The sequence below is a fragment of the Eschrichtius robustus genome, chromosome 12 (genome assembly GCF_028021215.1).
Source record: "Eschrichtius robustus isolate mEscRob2 chromosome 12, mEscRob2.pri, whole genome shotgun sequence".
In the NCBI taxonomy this organism is placed as follows: domain Eukaryota; kingdom Metazoa; phylum Chordata; class Mammalia; order Artiodactyla; family Eschrichtiidae; genus Eschrichtius; species Eschrichtius robustus.
This window is the reverse complement of record NC_090835.1, coordinates 33,625,166-33,647,382: the sequence shown is the minus strand read 5'-3', so window position 1 is coordinate 33,647,382 and position 22,217 is coordinate 33,625,166. Positions and strand designations below refer to the sequence as shown.

The 22,217-nt window shown below is 42.7% G+C and overlaps 1 protein-coding gene across 10 annotated transcripts in view; it reads right to left on the bottom strand.

The window, feature by feature from the left end:
- ERC2 (ELKS/RAB6-interacting/CAST family member 2) overlaps window positions 1-22,217 on the bottom strand; it is a 973,185-nt gene that overhangs the window by 185,784 nt on the left and 765,184 nt on the right. For 2 of the 10 annotated variants that reach the window (XM_068559356.1, XM_068559357.1), the window contains exon 16: window positions 18,455-18,520. The exons of the other annotated variants lie outside the window; for them this stretch is intronic. In XM_068559356.1, coding sequence (XP_068415457.1) covers window positions 18,494-18,520 — 27 coding nt within the window. In that variant the 3' untranslated portion in view covers window positions 18,455-18,493. The remainder of the gene's footprint in view (window positions 1-18,454; window positions 18,521-22,217) is intronic. 10 annotated transcript variants of the gene reach the window in all.

The window sequence follows — 22,217 nt, the reverse complement described above, 5'->3', positions numbered from 1 at the left end:
GCCCCTAGATTCTAAGCGGGGGAATGCAGGGGACCCCATTTCTAGAGATGCATGCACACTCTTTGCTGCTGTTGGTTTGTTTCTGGCAATAACCGAGCAACATTTTCTAGTGTGACTATCCTGTGAGCCACAGGCTTGTTTCTAAATTGTACCAGATGCTCCTCCACTAACTCAGCCTCGTGTTTTCATCAAAGTTTTATGTTTTGATGATGTACATCCTTGCTACTCAAAGTGTGGTCCACACACCAGCATCAACATCGCCTGAGAGTAAGGTTGGCAGCCTACAAAATATAGGAAATTCAAATTTAACTGGGCATCCAGCTTTTCTTCTCCTCTAAATCTGGCAACCCCACCTGGGAGCCTGTTAGAAATGCAAACTCTCAGGCTCCATCCAGACCTGCGAAATCAGAATCCGCATTTAATAAAATTCTGGGTGGTTATAAGATCCAAGAGGCATTGTTTGCGAATTAAATCTTTTACTCTTAGGTCTTGTTGGCAAATTCTGATCTCATATCTGTACCAAACCCAGATGAAAAGAGTAATCCATTAACAAGGTTGGTTTGTATGTCTCCCTCATTGGAGGGTTTCATAGTGTATTCTATTTGCAAATGCAGCATTTTCCAACCTGGGCATACCGCTCACTTTCAATCACTGATCAGCCAGAGCTGGTCCTGCAGGCTGAATCCCCATCACTTCGGAGGAGACGCCAGGCTGTGTTAATTGCTTGCTGGGTGGTGGGGAGGAGGGGTGGGGTTACCATCTCGCCTTTGATCAGGAGGGAGAAGTAATGGTTTTACTTACATCCTGCTTTGCCTCTGCACAGGCCCAGAGCCTGAGGATCCATTTCAGGCTCTCTCTTTCTTCCTAGTATTCTGTTACTGCCTACATACCGTGGCCCAGGGCTTGGGGGGTGGGGGGAAAACCAACGCTCTTTGTGGTACACCCACATGACAGGCTTCAAAATGGAAACAATATTTAAGTCAAACCTGGAAGATCAAGTTTGCTCAAATCTCACAACACAGGGAGCTTTTGAAAACTTCAGCAGCAGGTCTGGGTTTTTGATGGGGAGAGGCAAGCTGGGATGGAGAAGCAAGACCTGTTAACAGATGGCGAATCCCCACATGGGAGTCAACATTTCCCTTTATTCCCTCTAAATAGTGAGAATAGTAACAATGCACCCAGATAGAGCCTTGAGAGTTTCAAGGTGTCTTCAGAGACACACTCTTCTTCAGTCCACAGAATAATTTTGGGGGAAGTGAAAGTGTAGAAGGTGACCATCATTAGCCTCGTATGACAGAGAAGGCACAACCAAGTAAACACATTTTAAGAGTCAAACAAGTCAAGACACTTCCCTCAAGTGGCACATTTCCTGACTCCTAAAACAATGTTCTTTCCCTGCTGATAGAGGTTCATTTATTTGGTTGCCCCAAACTATTCAGACCTCAATAATCCCTCATGGGACTAGAAGAAAACCTTAAAAAGATTCATAGAATCCTGTTATGGGTTGAATTGTGTCCCCCCCCCCCTCCCAAAATTCATATGTTGAAGTTCTAACACCCAGTACCTCAGAATTTGACCTTATTTAAAAATAGGGTCATTGCAGATATAATTAGTTAAGATGTGATTGCACTGCAACCTTAATTCAACATGATTGGCATCCTTATAGAAAGAAGAAATTTAGACATAGACACACCCACTCCAGGAGAAAGCCATGTGAAGACGAAGACAGAGATCAGCCTGATGTATCTACAAGGCAAGGAATGTTGCAGATTTCCAGCAAACCAATAGAAACTGCGGAAAAGGCATGGAACAGATTCTGTGTCACAGCCCTCAAAGGGGACTAACCCTGCCGACACCTTGACTTCTAGCCTCCATAACTGCGGGACACTCAACTTCTGTTGTTTAAGCCACCCACTTAACAAAGCCACTTTGTTATAGCAACATAAATAACTAATACAAATCCTGAGGTGGCAAGTACCATCTTGGCGCTAATGCTGATGCTGGCACTGGGCAGAGGGCTTCACGTGCATCATCTCACAGCTTCCTCACATCAAATCTGGGAGGTAGGGCGATTAGCAAGGATGAAGCTGAGGCTCACAGCAACTGAGCTGCTCAGTGGAGATGACACAGCCAGCACACGGCCAAGCTGGATTGACACTCGGGCAGTGTGAGTCCAGATCCCGTTCTCGTAACCAGTAAACATCACAACTTCAGGCAGAGTGGCCAAGACAACTAACCAGCATCATTAAGCCCTTTCCTTAAGTATGCCAGGTGCTTTTAGGAACTCTTAACACCACAGTGAGGTGGAAATGAACATTGTCTCTATTTGATAGAAGAGGAAGCAGCGGCAATGAGGCTCAATGACTGGTCCAAGGTCACATGGCTCATCAGTGGTGGAGCTGAGATTTGAACCAAGTCTGTGAACTCTAGCAGGAGCCCAGAGAGCTCAGATTTGCTGAGTGTGTGGTACGTCTCAGTGGCGGCTGTGTGTCCCTTTCCAGATCAGCACTGCCCCTCTCTCATGTCACCATGCAGGCATCATCTTTCTGTATTTCTACCCATTGTGCACATTCTGAATGCCATTCTCTCTTTCCAATCCTAATGTTCACAAGGACATTTTCAAAAAATTCATTTCCCTTCCCTTGCTCAATAAGAAAGCTCTGCTTCCTCCGAGTACTGCAGACGATGGCTTCATGGCTATCAAGTCTGTGAAGTTACTTCAGTCTGTGGGTCAAACTCTGATGATGCCCTAAGTCAGTTCCAGGAATTTTCATCAGCCATGCGTTTAGAGCGCATCTGAATGTAGGGCAGCGGTTCTCAACCAAGGGCAATTTTGCCCCTAGGGGACATCTGCAATTCTGGAGCCATTTCTGGTTCTTACAAACAGGGTGCTGGAATGCTACTGACATCTAGAAGCTAAATGCTAAACATTCTACAATGCACAGTTGCACGACAAAGAATTCAGCCCCCAATGACAATGCTGTTGAGGCTGAGAAATCCTGACATAACGTGTATCCTCCAGAGGCAAAATGCCCACATATAATCTCCAGCTCCGTTGCTCACCAGTTCTGCAACCTGGGCAATTTTCTTAAACTGTCTAGGGTCCAGTGTTCTTACCTTCAAAAGGAGACTACCAATAGGACCCACCTCATGGGTTTGTTTGAGGGATGCAATGAGTTAGTGCATAGCGAGCGACTAAGTAAAGTACCTGGCACAGTGTAAATGCTCAAGATAGTCACCCTTACTACTTGCAAAGCTGGAAGTCAGGCGCCTGACTGTGGGGCTCCAGCAGCTGCTCAGCTGTACCACTCTAGGATTTTAGCTGAGGTGGGTAGTCTCAGTTTTATGGATGCCTGTGCACTTGCCATTGCACAAACCCTAAGTTGCAATTTAGTTGGAAACTATGTTTCAAAGTAAAATCAGGCAGGAGAAATAATTTAGGCCATCCCTCTCTAAAATCTTTAGAAGTATTCAGACATTCCCTTTGGAATCTTTTCAATCATTTACCTATGCAACTAACATTTACATCCCTTTTACAACATGCCCAGACACTACGTGGTTTAATGGATTTAATCCTCGAAACAACCTCAAGAGATGGGCACTGCCTCCTCTTGTTCTTTCTAAACAAAACCACTTCTCCTGAAGTATCGGCACCCAAGATTAACCAATACCTTATTTTTATTCAATATTATTGTTTTTCCTATTATATTATGGCTGTTATCTTCTTGTAGGTTCCAACTCTCTCCACAAGCATAGAGATTTTATCAACAGGACACAGGATTTGTGGGTTAGCCTGGGCACCTAACACGCCGTTTAACATACAATATGTATTATATAATAATACACAGAATATATACAATTTATAATAAATTATATACATATACATGTGAAAGATAGACAGATAGACAGACAGACAGATAGGTAATATTATAAATTCTTGTAACTCAACCTGCTTTCAACCCACGTGGGGACAGACTTCAGTATGTGGTTTAAGCAACTGGGTCTGAAGAACCCCTTGCTGTACAGTGGCTGGCGGTGGCCACACACTATTGAAGAAAGAACATGGGATGGGGTAGTGAATGACAGAACGGGGTTCCAGCCTGGTCTCTCCACCTCCTAGCTGTTGACCTTAGCAGTGTGATTTAACCTCTTCTGTGTAAAATGGGACAACCTAAGAGCTACACGTTAGGGTGGAAGACTAAGTGGCGTTTCATGTGGACAAACTAAATGTTTGGTAATGGCTGCTTTCCATCTCTGAACAAATTCTGCTCATCACCATGACTTGGATTCATGGCTATGAGGCTTATGAGACTCTGCTGGTGTCAGTTAACTGACTACAACCCCACATTTCAATGATGTTGTGTCACTTTCCTATCTTTCCTTTAGTTACTATGTGCTATCCCTCTCTGCTTCCAGCCCTGGTATTCAGGCCACATCAAACAGTCCTCTATGCCAGCCAACTGAATTGCCCATGCTAACCCATTTATATGCAGAGTTGATGGCAATATTGATCATACAATGTGAAGTTGCCCTGTGCTAAATGGCAGAGTCCTTGAATTCTTCTTATAATCTTATACTGACAGACAATTAAGAATATACCTTCCTTGGGTAAAAGGACTCAAGGAGATCAGGGACCTTACTTGTGTAGTTTCTGTTGAACTGCACATAGTAGGTACTTGGTAAATATTTGTTGAACTAATTGCTAAACAGGTGAGCATTAGTTAAGTCCTACATAATATGGTCTGTGGCATTTTTTTCCCAGTGTCTTCTTTCATTTCTTTTCAAATAATCTGAATAATTTGTAGGCAGGAGCAAGAGAGCTTAGTTTTTAATCACATCAACAAAGAACCTTCCAAAGAGGAGGCATTCCTTTGGCCTTGGTTGTTGGCATTTCAGATGTAATTACATTTTTCACCCTAAAATTTCCCAACAAGATTAAGAGTCAGATACAAAGTCTCCTTAACCCTCTGCTCAAAAGTTTGCACAAGGAGCTCTGCCCACTTTTCATGGGATTTCAGAAAGATGCCAGCTGCTGGCAACCATGAATCATGAAACACAAAGGACTCATAATCTCCTGGAACATACCCTGCTTGCACAATTCCTTAAGAGCCTCTCTAAGAATACACCAGAGTCTGCAAGCATGTACTTGCTTTTCTGCAGGTAAAGAAGATGCAGTATTGCCTTTTTCAACAAGTTGTATCCAATATTTCCTTTATCTATTCTGGATCAGTCAAGATAAGAGAGTACAAACATCTAGGAAAAAAGGCAGCTTTAGCATTTTCTTTGTAATTTCACTTGCCTTCTGGCCTCTGAGTTTCCCCCGACTTCACATTATGGTGATATTTCTTGTAATGACTGAAAAGTTTCAAGCTTCTTCGTGCATCTAATTCCAACTGGCTATTAACTGTGCTAGTTTATTGGAATTGTGTATTGAGGGCTTTTGAATCTGCAGGCATATGTTTTAGTTGCCTAGATCATTTGCTTGACCCTAAGAAAGTTATATCCAACTTACTCCAGGCAGGGGCCTCAAGCATGAAGACCCCTAGGGAGACTGGTTCCACGTGTTCCTTTGGTCACGGGTGTTGATGCCAAATAGTTTCAATGGTCAGACTGGTGGCTCAGTGCCCAACCTGATTCAGGAGATATCCATTAAGTAAACGTCTAGGTCTTTATAACACATAGTAGATACTTGATAGATAATTACAGAAATACTGATGCTGCAAACTGTAAGGGGTGACCAATGAAGAAGGTATCAGAGGAGGTGGTAGTAAATAAAGAAAATAAAGAAGAAAATAAAGACAACAAGGGCTAGTATTTACTGAGTGCTTACTATGCACTGGTACTGGGCTAGCATTTCACATCATTATCTCACTTGATCTTCATAAGAACTCAGCGAGGGAGGAAAATAAGACATCATTTTTCCCACTTTCTAGATGAGGACACCGGGGCTCAGAGCAATTAAATACTGTGCCCAAGGTTACACAGTTATTAAGGGGCAGGCCTGGGAAACAGAGCTCTCACCCTCATCCCATGGACTCCTCGTACAAGCAGGCTGGACGTTTTATTCACGAAAAAGGAAAGAACAAGAGGAGGAAGATGAGGTGAAATCAGGCATGAGGAGAAGGAAGATGTGATCTACAGAGGAAAGTCCTGAGGTGGAGAAAATGAAAATGATGAAGCCTTTGTTGGCTGTCATCATAATTCTCAGAAAAACAGGCCCATCTTCCCTCTCCCATGAGAGGGGGGCTGGGTGGGGAGTGTGAAGGCTAAAGCAGAGATCTGAAAGGGTCACCTTGGGGATGCAATGTGAGTCAGTGCAGAGAATCAGGAGTCCTGGTGAGCAGCTCTGGAGTAAGACACACCTGGGTTCAAATCCCAGCTCTGACATTCCTGATCTGTGTGACTTTGGGCAAGGAACTTCCCTGCTCTGTGCCAAAGTTTCCTCACCTGGAAAACAGGATAATAGTAGTACCTACCACATAGGGGGAGGTGAGGACTGAACAGCATGACCAATGTGAAAGCACTGAGGATGGGGTGGGGGGGGTGGTGGAAAAGTATGGCCCACCGAGTCACGTGCAGCTTGCCACTGGTTTTGCATGGCCTACAAGCTAAAAATGGTGTTTACCTTTTTAAACAGTTGGGAAAATATCAAAAGAAGGATGTTCTGTGATATATGAAAATTATATGAAATTCAAATTTTACTGTCCATAAATATGGTTTCTATTGGAATATGACCATGCCCATTCATTTCCTTGCTGTCTTTTACTGCTTTTGCGTGGAATGGCAATTGAGTAGCTGCCACTGAGACGCTATGTGGCACTCTCATGGCTTTGCACTGCTGCTCAGCCCACTGCAAATGGCAGTGAGGCAGTGAGAACGTGACAGCCTTTTGAGTGACATGTGTATCATCCATCTGTGTGGATAGACATTTTCAAAGATGAAATACATAAAATACCATTACGGAGCATTGTTTACAAATGAACATCTGCAAAAGATTCTGATGACAGAGAATACTAATGTTGAACACCAATTAAGTGAAATGTAATCTCTCTCCAAAGAATCCAATTCTTCTCATTAGTAGACATGTTATTACAAAATTTACACTCATTATATTTTGAATCTCATTAATGAAAAACTTGTGAAAATTTGCTTTCTTTCTTGTTATATAAGTACTTATATAATATTCTTGATTTTGCCTTTTGGCCCACAAAGTCTATAACGTTTACTATCTGGCCATTACAGAAAAAGTCTGATGAGCCTTGACTTCGGAAAGTGGCCAGTGTGTGGTAAACAGCACAGGAGCGGAACTGCTGGTTCTCACCTCTGCTGACATCATAGCCCTGCATCATTTCCATCATGAAGGCAACTTGGCTAAAGGCCCCAAATTCTCCTTTATAGGTCTTACTCAACACTGGGCATATATATCCCTCAAGTTTCAGATAAATACTGGGTAAAACATAGCTGCTCAACCATAGTAAGGAAAATAAAAGCTTAATGGTGGGGCTGGGCTATGTGCCTTCTTTTCAGGCCCATTCATTCGTTCTTTTTGGCACAGGATTCTGCCAGCTCCTAGTTAACGATCTCAAACAATGGTGGTAGCTCCACCTGCTAGGGCAAATAGCCCATCCTGAAGCCCAAAGAGACAGCAAGTTGCAGCAAACCTTTCCCCAAATATATTCCCAAAATACATTTTCCCCAGATAGAGTCTATATAATTCTAGATGAGGGTCTGGGAAGAAAAAGGTCCATGAGCAATTAAGCATGGTAGACCCAGCCAAACCTCTCTTTCTTTCAGAATGTGACAACTGGCCTGAGGACACTAGCCCATCAAAGGCTCTGAGAATGCCTGCAGTGAAGAAACCTATTTGATTCTGTTTAATCCAGTTTTACTCAAACTTGTTTGAACATAGAATGCTTTTATTATAATTTTAAAATAGTATTTCTTAATATCCAGTACCATCAGTGCTCTGATGAACATCCTTAGGGAACTATTACCACAGGGGAAGGAGCAGCTGACCGAGAGTCAACTTTCTTACTTTGTAAAATAGGCATGGTGCTACCTGCCTGCTACCCTCATAGAGCTGATGGGGGATCAGAAGAAAATCAGAGACAGACGTGGTCTATTTTCTCTAAACTGGTGAGGGAGCTGTGTGAGTGAGACAGAAGTGGGAGAAGTGGCAATGTCAGCCCTCAGAACTTTGAAGATGTTTCTGACGATGAGTGGACGAGGCATAGTGCAGTCGGGCTGAAGGCCTCCCTTCAGCCTCCCCTGCCCCCAGCGTGATTTCTGGGAAAGCAGTGATCATCCCAGGGGGAGATGGAGAGAGCCCGTCCTTCCCTGTTCCATCCAATGCCCAAGGTGAGAGGCATGCCAAAGGCAGACACCCAGTTACATAAAGCTCCTGGAAGGCCTTGGTGGGTGGGAGTCCCAAGCCTCAAACCAGGTGCTTGCACTCTCCCACAAAGTGTGGAAACAGCTTCACAGTCTGGCCTTGAAAACATGTTAGTGCGTTCATAACTTAAAGAAAAATAATAACAAAGAGAAAATTCATCTGGCGTGTCTCAGCTTGCACTCTCACATGCAGTAACCGCCTTATCTGACATATCAGATTTCACCGAGTCCCAAGCCTGTTGTGCAAGGAGGGACAAAGATTACTCTTTGGTTCCGAACACTTCCTCATTCTCCCTCTCTCGTCTCCACATTCTGCTGACAATTGTACTGAACAACCTCCGAGGCTGAATCGAGTTTCTGATCGGCTGGTGGACATGCTGTCAGTGGGGCAAGCCATTCCTCTCTCAGAAGAAAACAGGTGTTCTTTCATTTCCTAGTGTCACCTGCCTTCGGAAAGAGGAGCGCAGAAGATTTCCCCTGACATGGTTTCCTCGTGCTCCCAAGCTAGTGCCATGGTGCCAGGAGATACAAGTATAAAGAATAAACAAAACCATAAAAGTAACCAATAAGAGCAGCAAAAAGCCCTACAAGCAGAACCTAATCACAACCCAATGCCACGCAAGGGACAATGGGGAGACTCCCTTTTTAATCATGGAGGGGTTTTTGTTTTTGTTTTTGTTTTCTGTAGAGGGATTTGTACAGAAACTCCTCTCAAATAATGCAGTTACATCAGAGATCAAGGTGTGTTGAAAGAAGAATGGCTGCTGGGGAATAAGCAGGGCTGCTAACCCCACCACATGCTGACTCAGGGCAGCCACGGGCACCCGGGCTACGCGGGCTGCCACCTGAGTGCAGAACAATGAAGCCTCATTCCGCTGTCAAGAACCAATGCATTGGGCAGTATAACTCCCCCCCCCCTGCTCCCCAGAGGGCTGTAGTATGCCCACCCCAGCCTGCAGAGGCTCTTCCCACTGCCTGATGAAGGGCAGAAATCAAAATGATAAACCAATTTCAATTTGTCAATGTGGAAAATCAATCCTGTGGCACTGAGTAAATAACAACCACCATATAGCCTTTGCTACTTTAAAGGCTTAAAGCAACACTTAAGAGTGGTGGAACCAGTATTTGAACTGGGTCTGTCTGACTCCAGAGCCTGGGTGCTACCAACCACTTAGCACCAAAGACTACGCAAAGTCGGATTTGTCTCTGTCACTTATATATTTACATGACCATATCTGATAGGGAAAATGTGCTTTAAGATGGTACTTTCTCTGAATGAGGACTTTAAGAACTTTTTTCCTGATTCCTCATTAAACTTTCTTTTTGCAATGAACATAAAAGTAATAAATGGCGAAAATAAAGCAGTGGCTGTAAGGAGCTTAGAGTTTTCCAGAGAAAGTGATCTTTGTAGTTTTTGTTTCAGAGCCTCATCCTACGTTTTCCTCTGAAGGACGAAGGTACAATGTATGCCAGAGGGGTCTTCAGCCACATATCGATATTTGTCTTTTTATTCTGAGTTTAATAGGTTTCATGAAGTAATGGTCTTTTCTCAAAAAGATGATAACAAACTCTTCTACATCCTTCCGGGAGCTCTGTTTCCACCACTCCGCACATGTACACAGTGACTGAGGCACTAAGGACCTGTGACCACTGACACAGACATAACAGGAGGGGCCAGACTTATTAGGACACACAGTGGGGTAGCAAATGAGCCAGGCTGATCCTCAGCCTGTGGAAAGCTCCCTGAAGCTGAAAGAAACAGCAGGCCTCCTCCTTATGCAGATTCAGCATCTCAGTGATTTTGTTACCATGGGAACAGGTCTGTGACAGGGAAGGCAAGTGTGGCCTAGTGTTTATGAGGGCAGGATCTGCATGGGAGAGATGGGGGCAGTTTAGACAAGGGCCTGGCAGGAGAGAAGTTTCCGTTGCTTTATGCTGTTATTCTTAGCATTTGCATTATATTTTCTGGAAAACAAAGCTAGAGGGAATGCATTACCATCCCAATGTCTCTGATAGACATGTTCATGGGGAAGGGACCCTGTGGCCACCCAGGCAAAATGGATCCGTAGTATCTGTTTCATGAGATCATCTGATAGCCTAGTGGGCCCGCACGCTTCCTTCAGAGATCATGTTCCTCTGGGAAGGCATATATGGGGAAGGCCTGAGGATGGAGTTAAGACCCATCTGGGCATGGTCAATGGCTTCTAGTCAATTGATGACTCAATGACAGAAAGGAATATTTCAACCATTCTGGTTGAAACACCCAGTGGTGACCATAAGTATATACTCTTGTTTTGGATGTTGTCTGGTTTTCCATTTTGTTGGGGATGTGGAGATGACTGGAAGGAGATGGGACTGGGGTTCCTCTCCCTGAATCACCAAGAAAATTCTGGTCCAGCTTATTAACACTGCCCACCAACTGGACGGCTCCCCAAAGCGGTGTCTACTCTCGGTCTACAAGTCTAGGAATGAGACCTATGGGTGATCTTCTGGAAGAGAGGGTGTGTAACATTTTGATGTCCCAAGCATAAGACAATGTATGGGCACGATTGTCACAAATGGTGATGCACGTCTCTCTGGCACCTGCTAATGTCCGGACAGTGCTAAATGCCATTGGCTCCTCTCTCCGTGTTCTCACCCATGGCTGGATTTCCCAATGTCCACTCAGCTTATTATTTTTCTTTTAGTGTTCAGTTTCCATACCCCTCCCACCCATTGATATCTGTGCCTCAGATTAATTTTCACCAGATGTGAGTATCTGAACTTCTCCAAGATTTGTTACTTTCCCTTCATGATCCTAACCTTCTTTGGGCCATTTGTGTGATTTCTCTGACCTCCCTAGTGTTTCCAACACATCCCAAATTAGTGTCATCTGCGACCTTCCTCCACATGCTCTTTTCTCTCCTTTACAGATCATTAATAAAAAAGGTTAAACAAGACCAGACCAATACCATACTCTACAGCAAATGACAAAGGGGTGGGAGAGGCTGAAGAGCTCCCTGTGAGCCAGCCCTGGCACAGGAAGGATGTAATGTAATGCACCAACACTCCGCTAGACGCCTCCCGCCTCTGGCCCACAGTCATTTATCACCACTGTTTGTTTATGATTTCTCAGCCAGATTTCAGGTCCTTAGAGTGTGGTCATATCCAAGCCAACATACATTGCTTTGCCAGGTAACCCTTACAAGCTCCAGAAAAACCCATAAGAACTTATTTGCTGTGCTCGATTCTGCTTAAAAGCTTCTCCCCCTGTCCCCAACCAAGTCCATCATACTTGAGAGCAGAAAATGGTGGAATGCAACATCAACACCCTTTTCTCTCTTTCAATTCATCAGCTCACAATTGGTCATCAAATATTTGTTGGCTTTTCATATTATTCACTTGATTTTTCTTTGAGCTGAAAGAGACACTCTGCTAGACATGGACTAATCCAGAGTCTCCAGCAATCAAACCTTCCTTTGCTAGACCTAGGTGCCATTATAATCAAAAGTAACTAAACAGGGTGTGTTTTTAGGGTAACGATGCTTTAAGATCTGCTAGAAAATGTGTAGCTGGCTCGTATAGCTTTGGTCATAAAAACAGATTTCACCTTTTGATTTTCCTTTCTTCTGTCTTTTCTCTTATCCCCCAAAGTCACCCATCCCACAGTATCAACTACTTTCTTCAGTTGGCATATAGAGTCCACTCTTCTGAGCACAGTTGCGATAATAACAGTGATATTCTCATGAGGACTGGCCTCACCGTGCACCAGACATGGCTAGGCATCTCATTCACCTCATCTCATCTAATCCTCACAACAGCCCTGGAAGGTGTGTATAACCTTCTCCAAATGAGGAAATTGAAGAGCGGAGAGGGAACAACACTTGCCCAAGGCCACCCAGCCAAACAGTCTCTGGATTCAGCCCAGTCCAAACCCAGACTGGTTTGAATCCAGAGACCACACTACGAGCCACACTGCCACACTGTCGCCCAGTTTCTCATAGATTAGCGGTTCTTCACCTTTTCTGAGTCACTGGCCCCTATGAGTATCTGTTGAAGATCACAGATACTCTCTCTCCTTGGGGGATGCGCACATACCCACATCAAAGTCTGTTAACCATGTCCAGGGGTTTGCAGACCCTTGGGGGTTCATGAACACCAGCTTAAGAATCTGTGTACTACTCTAAATTCCTCTAGGATAGGAACTGTACTTTCTTCACTGCCTCAACTCCAGTACTGAGATAAAGAAATTTTTTTTTAAAGTTATTTATTTATTATATTTATTTTTGGCTGGGTTGGGTCTTCATTTCTGTGTGAGGGCTTTCTCTCGTTGTGGCAAGTGGGGGCCACTCTTCATTGCGGTGCGCGGGCCTCTCAGGGTCGCGGCCTCTCCCGTTGCGGAGCACAGGCTCCAGACGCGCAGGCTCAGTAGTTGTGGCTCACGGGCTTAGTTGCTCCGCGGCATGTGGGATCTTCCCAGACCAGGGCTCGAACCCGTGTCCCCTGCATTGGCAGGCAGATTCTTAACCACTGCGCCACCAGGGAAGCCCCAAGAAATATTTTATTTTTTTGAATGAATTATTGATTGAAAGAACTTGGGGTAGGACATTCAAGCTGTAGCTCTGAAGAACAGCTTTACAAGCCTGAATAGAGGATCTAAATATATAGATATCTTCCAGAGGAGCAGAGAAGCCAAAAAAAAGAAGGTAAAGGGGGAAGAAATAAAGCAAAAACATTTCATTTCACCCAGGAATTAATTCTGCAATTGGAAGTAGGCAGAGTCCTTGTCAATGGTGGTTCTGAAACATCTAGTAGCTACTTCTAGTTACTTCTCACCCTAACTCCTGAAAACTGGTTACTGAAAGCTTCTTCTGCAGGAAATAATATACTCGGAATTTTAAGATAGGAGCCAAAATCTCACAAGGTTTGCCTTAACTGACAGAATTCTTGATGACTGAGGATCTTAGGAAAAACTGCAAGAACAAATGGCATCTTCCTCCTTTTCATCCTTCTACAACTTCAGGAGCTCGGTTTTTCTGTAGACCACTGTGCCCACATGTCTCCCTATTCTGTGACTGCTGATTTTTCTTCGCAGTCTTTGATATTCAATTCTCTCCTTTTCTTTAAGAGTCAGAGGAGACACACACTCTGGAAGTTGGACTCCAGCTATGCTTTAAACTTGACAGCCTACACGTCACTGCAATGAGAGGCCAAAGATTCCCCTGCTGACATACAGGCAAATGGAAAACAGGGGATCAAAAGTCTGCCTTTCCTTGGCCAGTCTGACTGGACACCTGGGGAAAACAGAACAGAACAGGACTCCTACTCAGCCTTCAGCCTCCAATAATGGTGTGTCTCAGCATTGACACCCAAGGTAGAAATCTGGAAGTTCTTGATTTAATCCTCTCTCTTAACTCTTCATCAAAGTCCTGCTGACTTCACTTCCTAGTCTCATCTCCAACTTATCCACTTGTCTGCATCTCCCCCACTGCTCCCCTGGCTCAGCACCATTAATTTTTTCACAAATGATGGAACAGCCCCTACTTCTGCTCTTCCTGCCACGACAATTCAACCTCCACACAGCAGCCTGGATTGTTCTACAACATAAATCGAATCATGTCATGCCCCTGCTTAAGATCCTCTAATTTTCTTTTCATTTTTTTTCACTTTTCTTAGGCTAAAACCCAAACTCCCTACCTTGGCCTAAAAGGCCCTATATGATCTGGCCCCTTCCCACTTCTTCATCTTCATCTTACTGTCTTATTTGCTACCCAGAGTTATGGTTTTAAGCTCCTTCAGCCCGTAAAGCTCTTTCCCACCTTCGGCCCTTTGCTAAAGTAGGTTCCTCTTGTTAATCTCAATACCTTCCCAGTTTCCATCAAAGCAATGATCAAAATGTATAAGGTTTCCATTCATATATTTATATTCTTATGGTCTGTTTCCGTAAACCAGATTGTAAGACCAACAGGGTAGCAACCGTGTCTATCTTATGCATCACTATTTTCTCAGCACCTAACCAAGAATTTAACTTTTTAATGAAAGAACAGATGAATAAGTGAAAAACGACTGAATGAATGGATAAATGAATGAATGAATGAAGGAAAATTCTTAGGAGCCAATGGCACAAGGAGGAGATGTATCAGATCCTCAGTCATAGGAGATGTGGGTTGAATCAAAAACACTAGTTGGTATCCTGGTACAGTTGATGTAAAAGAAAGCCTCCACTTTGCGGAGACATCAAGACTTCAGCTGAGGAGGCTGAGCACAGGGAGAGCAGGATGAGCACAGGCCTTGTGCCCAGACCTTCTCTGCTAAGAGAAGGCACGAAACGTAGAAACTTCCCAGCCACAATAAAATACCTCCTTCCTCATTCTTCCTGAGAGGAGGCATGCCAGGGGGTTCCATGGGCCTTCGAGCACTGTTTCTGTGTGTGCAAAACCCCCTCCTCAAGTCTACGTGCTCTGTGACTCATACACACACTCACTATCCATGTGCTGGTGGCACAGAGCGACAATTCTTCATTTTGACAGGACGCATCTACTAGCATCATGGCCCTGGGCCAAAACTTGTTAATGCCCACATCTGTATTTTTACGAATCAGGTCCTAAACATTTGCATATGTTTTCAATGTAGAAAGACTTATTCCTTTCTAGTGGTTTAAGAAACAAAGATGATCTTGTGTTCCATGTCTGCTCAGTTACGAGAGTTCACAGGAAAAGCTCAAACATTCAAATGTCAAGGCAGATGTGGCACTAGATCTCGCAAGGTCCCTCACTATCCCACCTCACTGAATATTCACAAACCAAAGTGCCTCTTGGGGGTCCAAGGAAAGCACCTTCATTCAGTGGAAATGCAGAGTTATTTGCTGACACAAATGATTGCCACATCAAGTGGATTTTCCCGAAGGAAAGTAACGGAGAATTAAGCAGCTGCTTTTCCTGTATTTTCAAAGCAAGACAGAAAATGCAGAAGGGCTCCAAGAGCACATTTTCACAATCAGACTGGGGGGTGGGGTAGGCAAGGGGACAGTGGTTGAATACACATTTCACTGATGCCCATGAGGGCAACAAATTGCTGGAAATGCGACCCTATGGGGTCTCTGCAAGAAAACCAGAAAAATAAGGTAGGCCAAAGGTAAATTCCAGCCATAGGAAAATAGGAGTGGGGATGAGCCAACAGGGAGGGGGACTGGAGAGGAGTTGGAGGCAGAGTATAGGAATATATGGTGGATCTAAGCAGCACGGACTACATAATTTGTGGGGCACAGGGCAAAATGAACTGCGGCGTGCCTCGTTCAAAAATTATTCACAGTTTTAAGACAGTGACAGTAGAGCATTAAACCAAGCTCAGGGTTCTGTGGACTACACAGGTCACATGCTGATAATGCTGGGCTGGGGCGGGAGGTTTATCGGGGGAACGACTAGCTCTAGGGGCTGTCAAAACTCTTTAGAAAAGCAAACTTCTTCCAGCCCACTTTGCTCTCAGAAAACACCACCCTTGAAAGATCACAGTGAGACAAATAAATCATGCCTGGGCTAGTATCTAGAGGTGCCAAAAAGGGGAGGAGCTGTCAGGTTTGTTATGTTAATTCCAATTTGTTGTAATTTTTGGAGCAACTTTTCCTAAATTATGATTCATTTCAGCACCAAAACACTAGATTCAAGTCAGGGCCTTCTGTTGCTATTATAAGCATATTACTGATGCCTAGTAAAATAACTTCTTGTAATGTTTCTTTTATAAGGGCCATAAATCAAAATATTCAAAACAGTTAATTTTTAATGTGCCACTATTATCCATCTTTAGTTATAAATTTAATGTCTCCTTGGGCCCCACAGATTGTAATGCGACTCAAAACATGCAACGGCTGTTCAGCAAGAGAAGGTTCCCCCAGTATCTCATTATTTAAATCCTTAAGATATGGTTTTAAAAGCCTGAGGATATCTGAGCAAACTTGTTTAAAGGAGTCATAAAGAAAGATAAGTAGTTTTCCTCAGAAGCCTATAAAATTTATTACAGCATATAAAGCAGGATTATATATTGACTAATTTTCAGAAGACATTTGTTTTCTGGGGTACATGGCGTTTGGGGAAATTTCATGAAAGAATAAGGAGGATGGGGATTTAACACCATTGTCTCCATCTACCTTGAGCAAAGCAAGGCTGTCTATGGGCCTTGGCACCAGTTCCCCCCTGAAGACGACAAGGTTCCTATCTGAGGGGATGGCAGGGCGGGTGTCAAGAATCTTGTGAAAGAGCAATAAAAATTTTTATTATTCAGGAGGAGACACAAATGCAGCCCAATGTCCTAACACTTATGATAGCAGAAGCAGCTCCAAAAAAGAGCCCCAAGAAGGACTTACACTTCTCTAGGCAACCCCCAAACTCGTAGAACCTTCCTTTGCCTACCTATTCCACGCACTTTGTGGGCAGGTTTCACATGGTCACTCTATAACATTATAAAATCTTTACTTCTCATTTAAAGTTGTTTCAGGTCAATTTACGTATTTATTAGCTTTTCTGTATGAGTAAATGCAATGTTTCTCTTAAAGTTTTTCCTAGATAGGGAGTCTCTCAGACAGAATCTTAGGAATTTCTCTGGTTTCCCTACCTCCCCATATTGATAAGCTTCCCTTTGGAACCACTTTGCTTCTGGAAGAGTTAATTCCAGTGTTGTTTTCCACTTTACCCAGGAAAGGGAGAAGAGAGGCGATAGTCTGATGTGACCAGGAAGCAGGTTCTACTGGCGGCAAATGGGTCCAGGAAGTGTTACATTTTTACTATGTGGGAAGATGTTGTAAAGGAAAATCAAACTCCTGTGTGTTCCCTAAAGGACCAGAGAAAGCAGTCTGACTCACTGGTGGGACCTACAACAGGTTCAACTGAGCAGTGAAACACATCAATGAAACTGTCACCCACAGGCAAAACACACCAGTTACTGTTTTAAAATTCGTGTGAAGCACCACTGTTACGGAATATGAAGGCAAGACTTGGAGAAGGGCACACCTGTTGAGTTATCCCAAAGAACTGCCTCTCTAATCACAGACCTGGGACATTTCACATTTGTCCCAGAAAAAGAACGGCACATTGAGTACTTTTTGACTGTGGCACACAGAACATTTCTTGTTCTGAACACAATGGCATATACAATGTCACCAACTTCAACAGCATATTCTACATCACCATAGGTATATTCAACTCCAGAGTGTTGCAACTTGGTGTTATACAGCCTGCAGTATCCTGAAGAGATGTGATTCCCAGCAGCAAAAGTCCCTAGAGTTCAGTGTTCCATTTTATAACACACAGCAATTACACACACCACTATTCAATTATAATGCAGATAGCCCAGAAATAAAAGAGTGGGTTCTTAATAGCTAAAAATCAGCCTTTAACAGAGCAAAACCCTCTGAAAAATTCAATGCATGAAACATAATGCAAAACTCCACAGAAGCTCAATTGTCAAAAAACAACAGATATAATACCACTCATGATACCTGCCGATATTAATATTTCTATTCTAATTCACTTAAAGAGCTACAGTTACCCATGCACCATTACTATGCCTTGATCCTTGTGTTTTCTTCAGAACTGCCATAGAAGAGAGTACAATCCATTAAATGGGCTTCTTAGAGATGATAGTTTCAGCTCCATGAAGATAAACAGTTTTATTTCCCTTATTCCTTGCGAAACATGTGACACAACCAGAAGGACGTGAGAGTCACACCATACTGGCATATCTGGTAAAAGCAAGCAGTTGGCTGAAAACCACGACTGGAGAATCGTGACAATTTCTGAGTCCACAATCATGCCTTAAAAAGTGTGGATAAATCCTAACCAGGGCATAGTTTACATTTTAAATAACATAAAAACATTCGACTCGTGCTCAACCCAGCCCCAACAAGGCAGCACAATAATGTGGTTGCAGGGAGGGGGAGCAGGAAGGAGGGAGCTCTTGGGGATGGTCACAAAACACAGAAGCAAACATAGGGCACACTCACAAACATCAGCAAACACAATTGAGCACACATACCATACCACACTAGAATGCAATTTTTAAAAGAAAAATGATATAAAAGATGGTTTCTCACCCCTCAAAACAAAACTGGAACTTTGGTTTACAGGCCCGGCTATGCCCATATGCCCTCCTCGTCATCCTGCGGCCGGCCCAGGGTAAGGAGGTGCACGGAGAGGAGGGGAACACCGGAATGAAAGAAGAGAAGGTTAGTTACACTGTGATGCACTACAAAGGCACACTGATCTTCACTTTGTTTTTTAATCTTAAAGAGCAAGGGAAAAAAAAAAATCCACAGTAACTTAAGTGCCACATCACTGACTTGTCAAATACATAACTGAGTTTTGTATCTATGGCAACCCCTACACAAAAACATTCCACCCACCCAGCTCTGAGTCTGTGTCAAGATTGGATTAGAAGATTAAAATTAGTCTACATTAGCAGATGATTATTTTTTTGGAAAGCATGCAATCTGAATTGCATATGCCTAAGGAGTAGATTAAACCTTTTAAGTAAGCAGAGAAGTAATTATAGTAACCAAATACCCTTAATTTCTCTTAAGCTTAAAGTATCAATAAAGGCTGAAGAAGATTTAAAAACAAAAAACAAAAACTCCGTCGACTTGGGTGGAACAAACTCCTGTAGCATGCGATAATTCACATTGGTTATTTCACAAAGGCTCAAACATGCTGTGATCTTCTTGATTTGTCAGGTTCTATTTTGCTCTCAGCATAAAAGAGGATGTGCCCGCCATGGAATGATTATACATTTGCATGGAATGATTATACAATTGCAATCAAATGAGTTTCAAAGCAAAGAGAGTAAACTTTCAATTCAGTAAAATGCTTGTAGAAAGGAAGTTTTGTTTAACTTAAAATTGTGTCCAACTGTGGATAAATGGAAACTTATTTGGTCTGAATTCTTGTTGAAAACGTTTCCAGAATGGTTCAGGACATTTTCCTCGCTTAGTGAAGAAGCCGATAGGTAGGGAAATTGAATCTTTGCAGACAGAAGTATATCCACCAACACAAGGTCCTGTTTTGAACAAGAATTCTCATTGTTTATTGCAAGGATAGAAACAAAGTGTAGAAAACTGCGTGGTTCATATCCTGGTCTCACACATAATTTGGGAGCTGTGTCTTTTAACAAATCCCTGACGAAACCAGGTTTTCCCATGATTTGCTTTTTGTTTTGAAAACCTGGAACAGGAAAAACAATAACTTGGAACATTTTCTCATCATATGTATCCTTATGGCTTAAGTTGTTGTAATATTAGGTTGAATAATATGAAAATGTCTATATTTGACCATTTTTGATCTAGAAAACAGCAATTTCATACAGTTCAACCTAATATTGCCGACAGGTCAAGGTAATTTTCATCTACTCAAGAATTTAGATCTGTGGTCTTTGAAATGAGTTTTCAGATAATTTCTTCCCTTTGTATTTCTGTAAATTTTATTTTGTGCATTTAAAAATATTATTCTGATAAAAGGAGTTCACCAGACTGCCAAAAGGGTCTGTGGCCCACAAAGAATTAACAATGCCCCACTGATTTGAGTCAATCAAGTGATTTGCACAGAGTCTGAATTGGACAACTCAGTATGAATTTGTACTGACAGTTTGGATAGTAATATTCGGGCAAAAAATAAGGTACAATTGATCATCTTAGCTGGGTCTTCTCATGTAAAATTTACCTGTGTTTATTTATCACTACACAGTCTAGTAATTGCTCCTGGCAATAAACTTCCCTTTTCCCTACATAACTTGAGAAATATGGATTTTTACATTCATTAAACTTCCTCTCAGTTCCTGGAGAAAAGCAAAGTTGATGTCCTTTTTTATGCTAATTAAGAAGGTAAGTCTACAGCATGGGACCCTCAGGCATCCACAAATGGATTTCAAAGGGTCTAGCAACCCCTTGTAATTCAATGCAGAATGTTGTAGGTATGTGTGTAAGTATGTATCTCTGGATGGAGGTCCTAGCCTTCATTATAAGGTTCCTGACCCTCAAAGTCATGGCTACAGGAAAACTCCAGGCTCAGAGTCACAGAACAAAATAGAAGGTTTTCCCTAAAATGCAGCCCACAGCCCCTGCTGACTGCTTCTAAATGGCTGTAAAATCACTCTCCTTACAGAGCAGTTTATTTCATTTTGTATTTAAAACCCAACAGCATGTATAGATTCAGTTTGTTTCAAATCCATTCATAGATGATTTAAATTTTAAAAAAGAAGAAAGAAACAGGAAAGAAAGCCATTGCCACCAAAATCTACCACTATTTTCTTAACACTGAAATGTGGTCTAATGCAAATCACTTTTAGCAAATTAAATATATTAAAAAGTGGTAATTAATTATGATTGAAGCAGACAGGAGTTGTAGCTCGAAAATACACACTGCCAATATCACTACTGTGCCTCGTCCACCATAGGAATAAAAAGGAGCTCCCAGATGTCGAGGGTTATTAAAAGCCAGATGTTGAGATCGACGTCTTATATGCTGGTGAATAAAATAAAGAAATATGACAGTCCAATATAAACTTTGCTAACATTTAACATGCAGAAATGTGGATAAATTCCTTCAGTGAACTCAGAATATTACGCATTTCTTTCAAGGTTTTAGTTTCTAAAGTTTAAAGTTTTTAAAAGAAAATAGAAAGGGAAGTGGTGGCCATTTCTGTTCTCTCTAATCTTCAAAGTTTAAACATGAATTGACCCTAATCACCAAGCGATCTGGGTCAGAGTGAGTGTCCGCTTGGGGAATAAAAAACAAAAATGCAGGAGCTAATCAGAGACGGAGCTCCAAGCATTTCCAAACGTTCGCAGCTGTTTGACTCCTGCACTGCCTGCATCTTTGTATGCAAATGTTAATTTCCTCAGCAACCTTACTGCACAGAAATGTAAATCTGGGGACCAAAAAATAAGAAACAGATAAATGTCACTTGATCCCTAAATTCATGCCAAGTTATTTAGAAATTCTTGGAGTTTTAAAATGTATCTATCAGGCCTGGGAGAGTCTGTTTCCTTCCCTTGTTTTTCTGTTTTCAAATCGACTTTGCAGTCAGGTTTCTGGATGTTGCCTGGTGTTTGCTCCCTTGTGTGTTCTCTGGGAGTGACTGCTATGCCAGGAGTTGCCAAAATATCTGGATGGGAAGAAAGCCTCTCTAGTCCATCCGTCATCCGCCTGCTTTTGTCCACAGCATCTGGGGATGGAACATCCAAGGTGGGCTGAAGCCCAGAGCATAGTGACCACAAAACACAGCAGATATTGACGAGGGGGGAGGCTTAACTATCAAATAAACTCAGGATGTATCTATGGCTCCAGAGATGATATGAAGCCATGATGAAAGTCGTGCAGTCCCAGATGCTGCGCTCTAATAGGGTTCTCTAAATACTGAGATAAAACAAAATCCCTCACCGGATGGGCTGCTCATGGGGCTATGTTGATGACAAGATCTAAGGGCAAAGTGACTGAGTCATCACTGACAAGACAGGAGACTTGCCATTGTGGGGGACATTTATTAGCCCCAGCAAAGAAGGTCTGGGAAGGAACTCCATAATATGACATGATAAACGGCCCAGTGTAAACCTTTAATTGGTCTTTATTTTGAAGTATTAGATATAGCCAGCAGGCAAGCCCTGGCCCATCACAGGATTTTTTTTTTTTAAACATCTGCAATTTTCTTTGAGTTGATAGCTGGCTTTTTTCCTGAAATCGAAGCACTAGGTTCCTAATGGGGACCTTACTGTCACACTTGTCCTGGCTGGAAATGAGAATGAAATTATGGAAGCATCACTTTCAAATCAGCCTACTGCCTCTCTAAGAATTCAGCCAGCTGTCTCT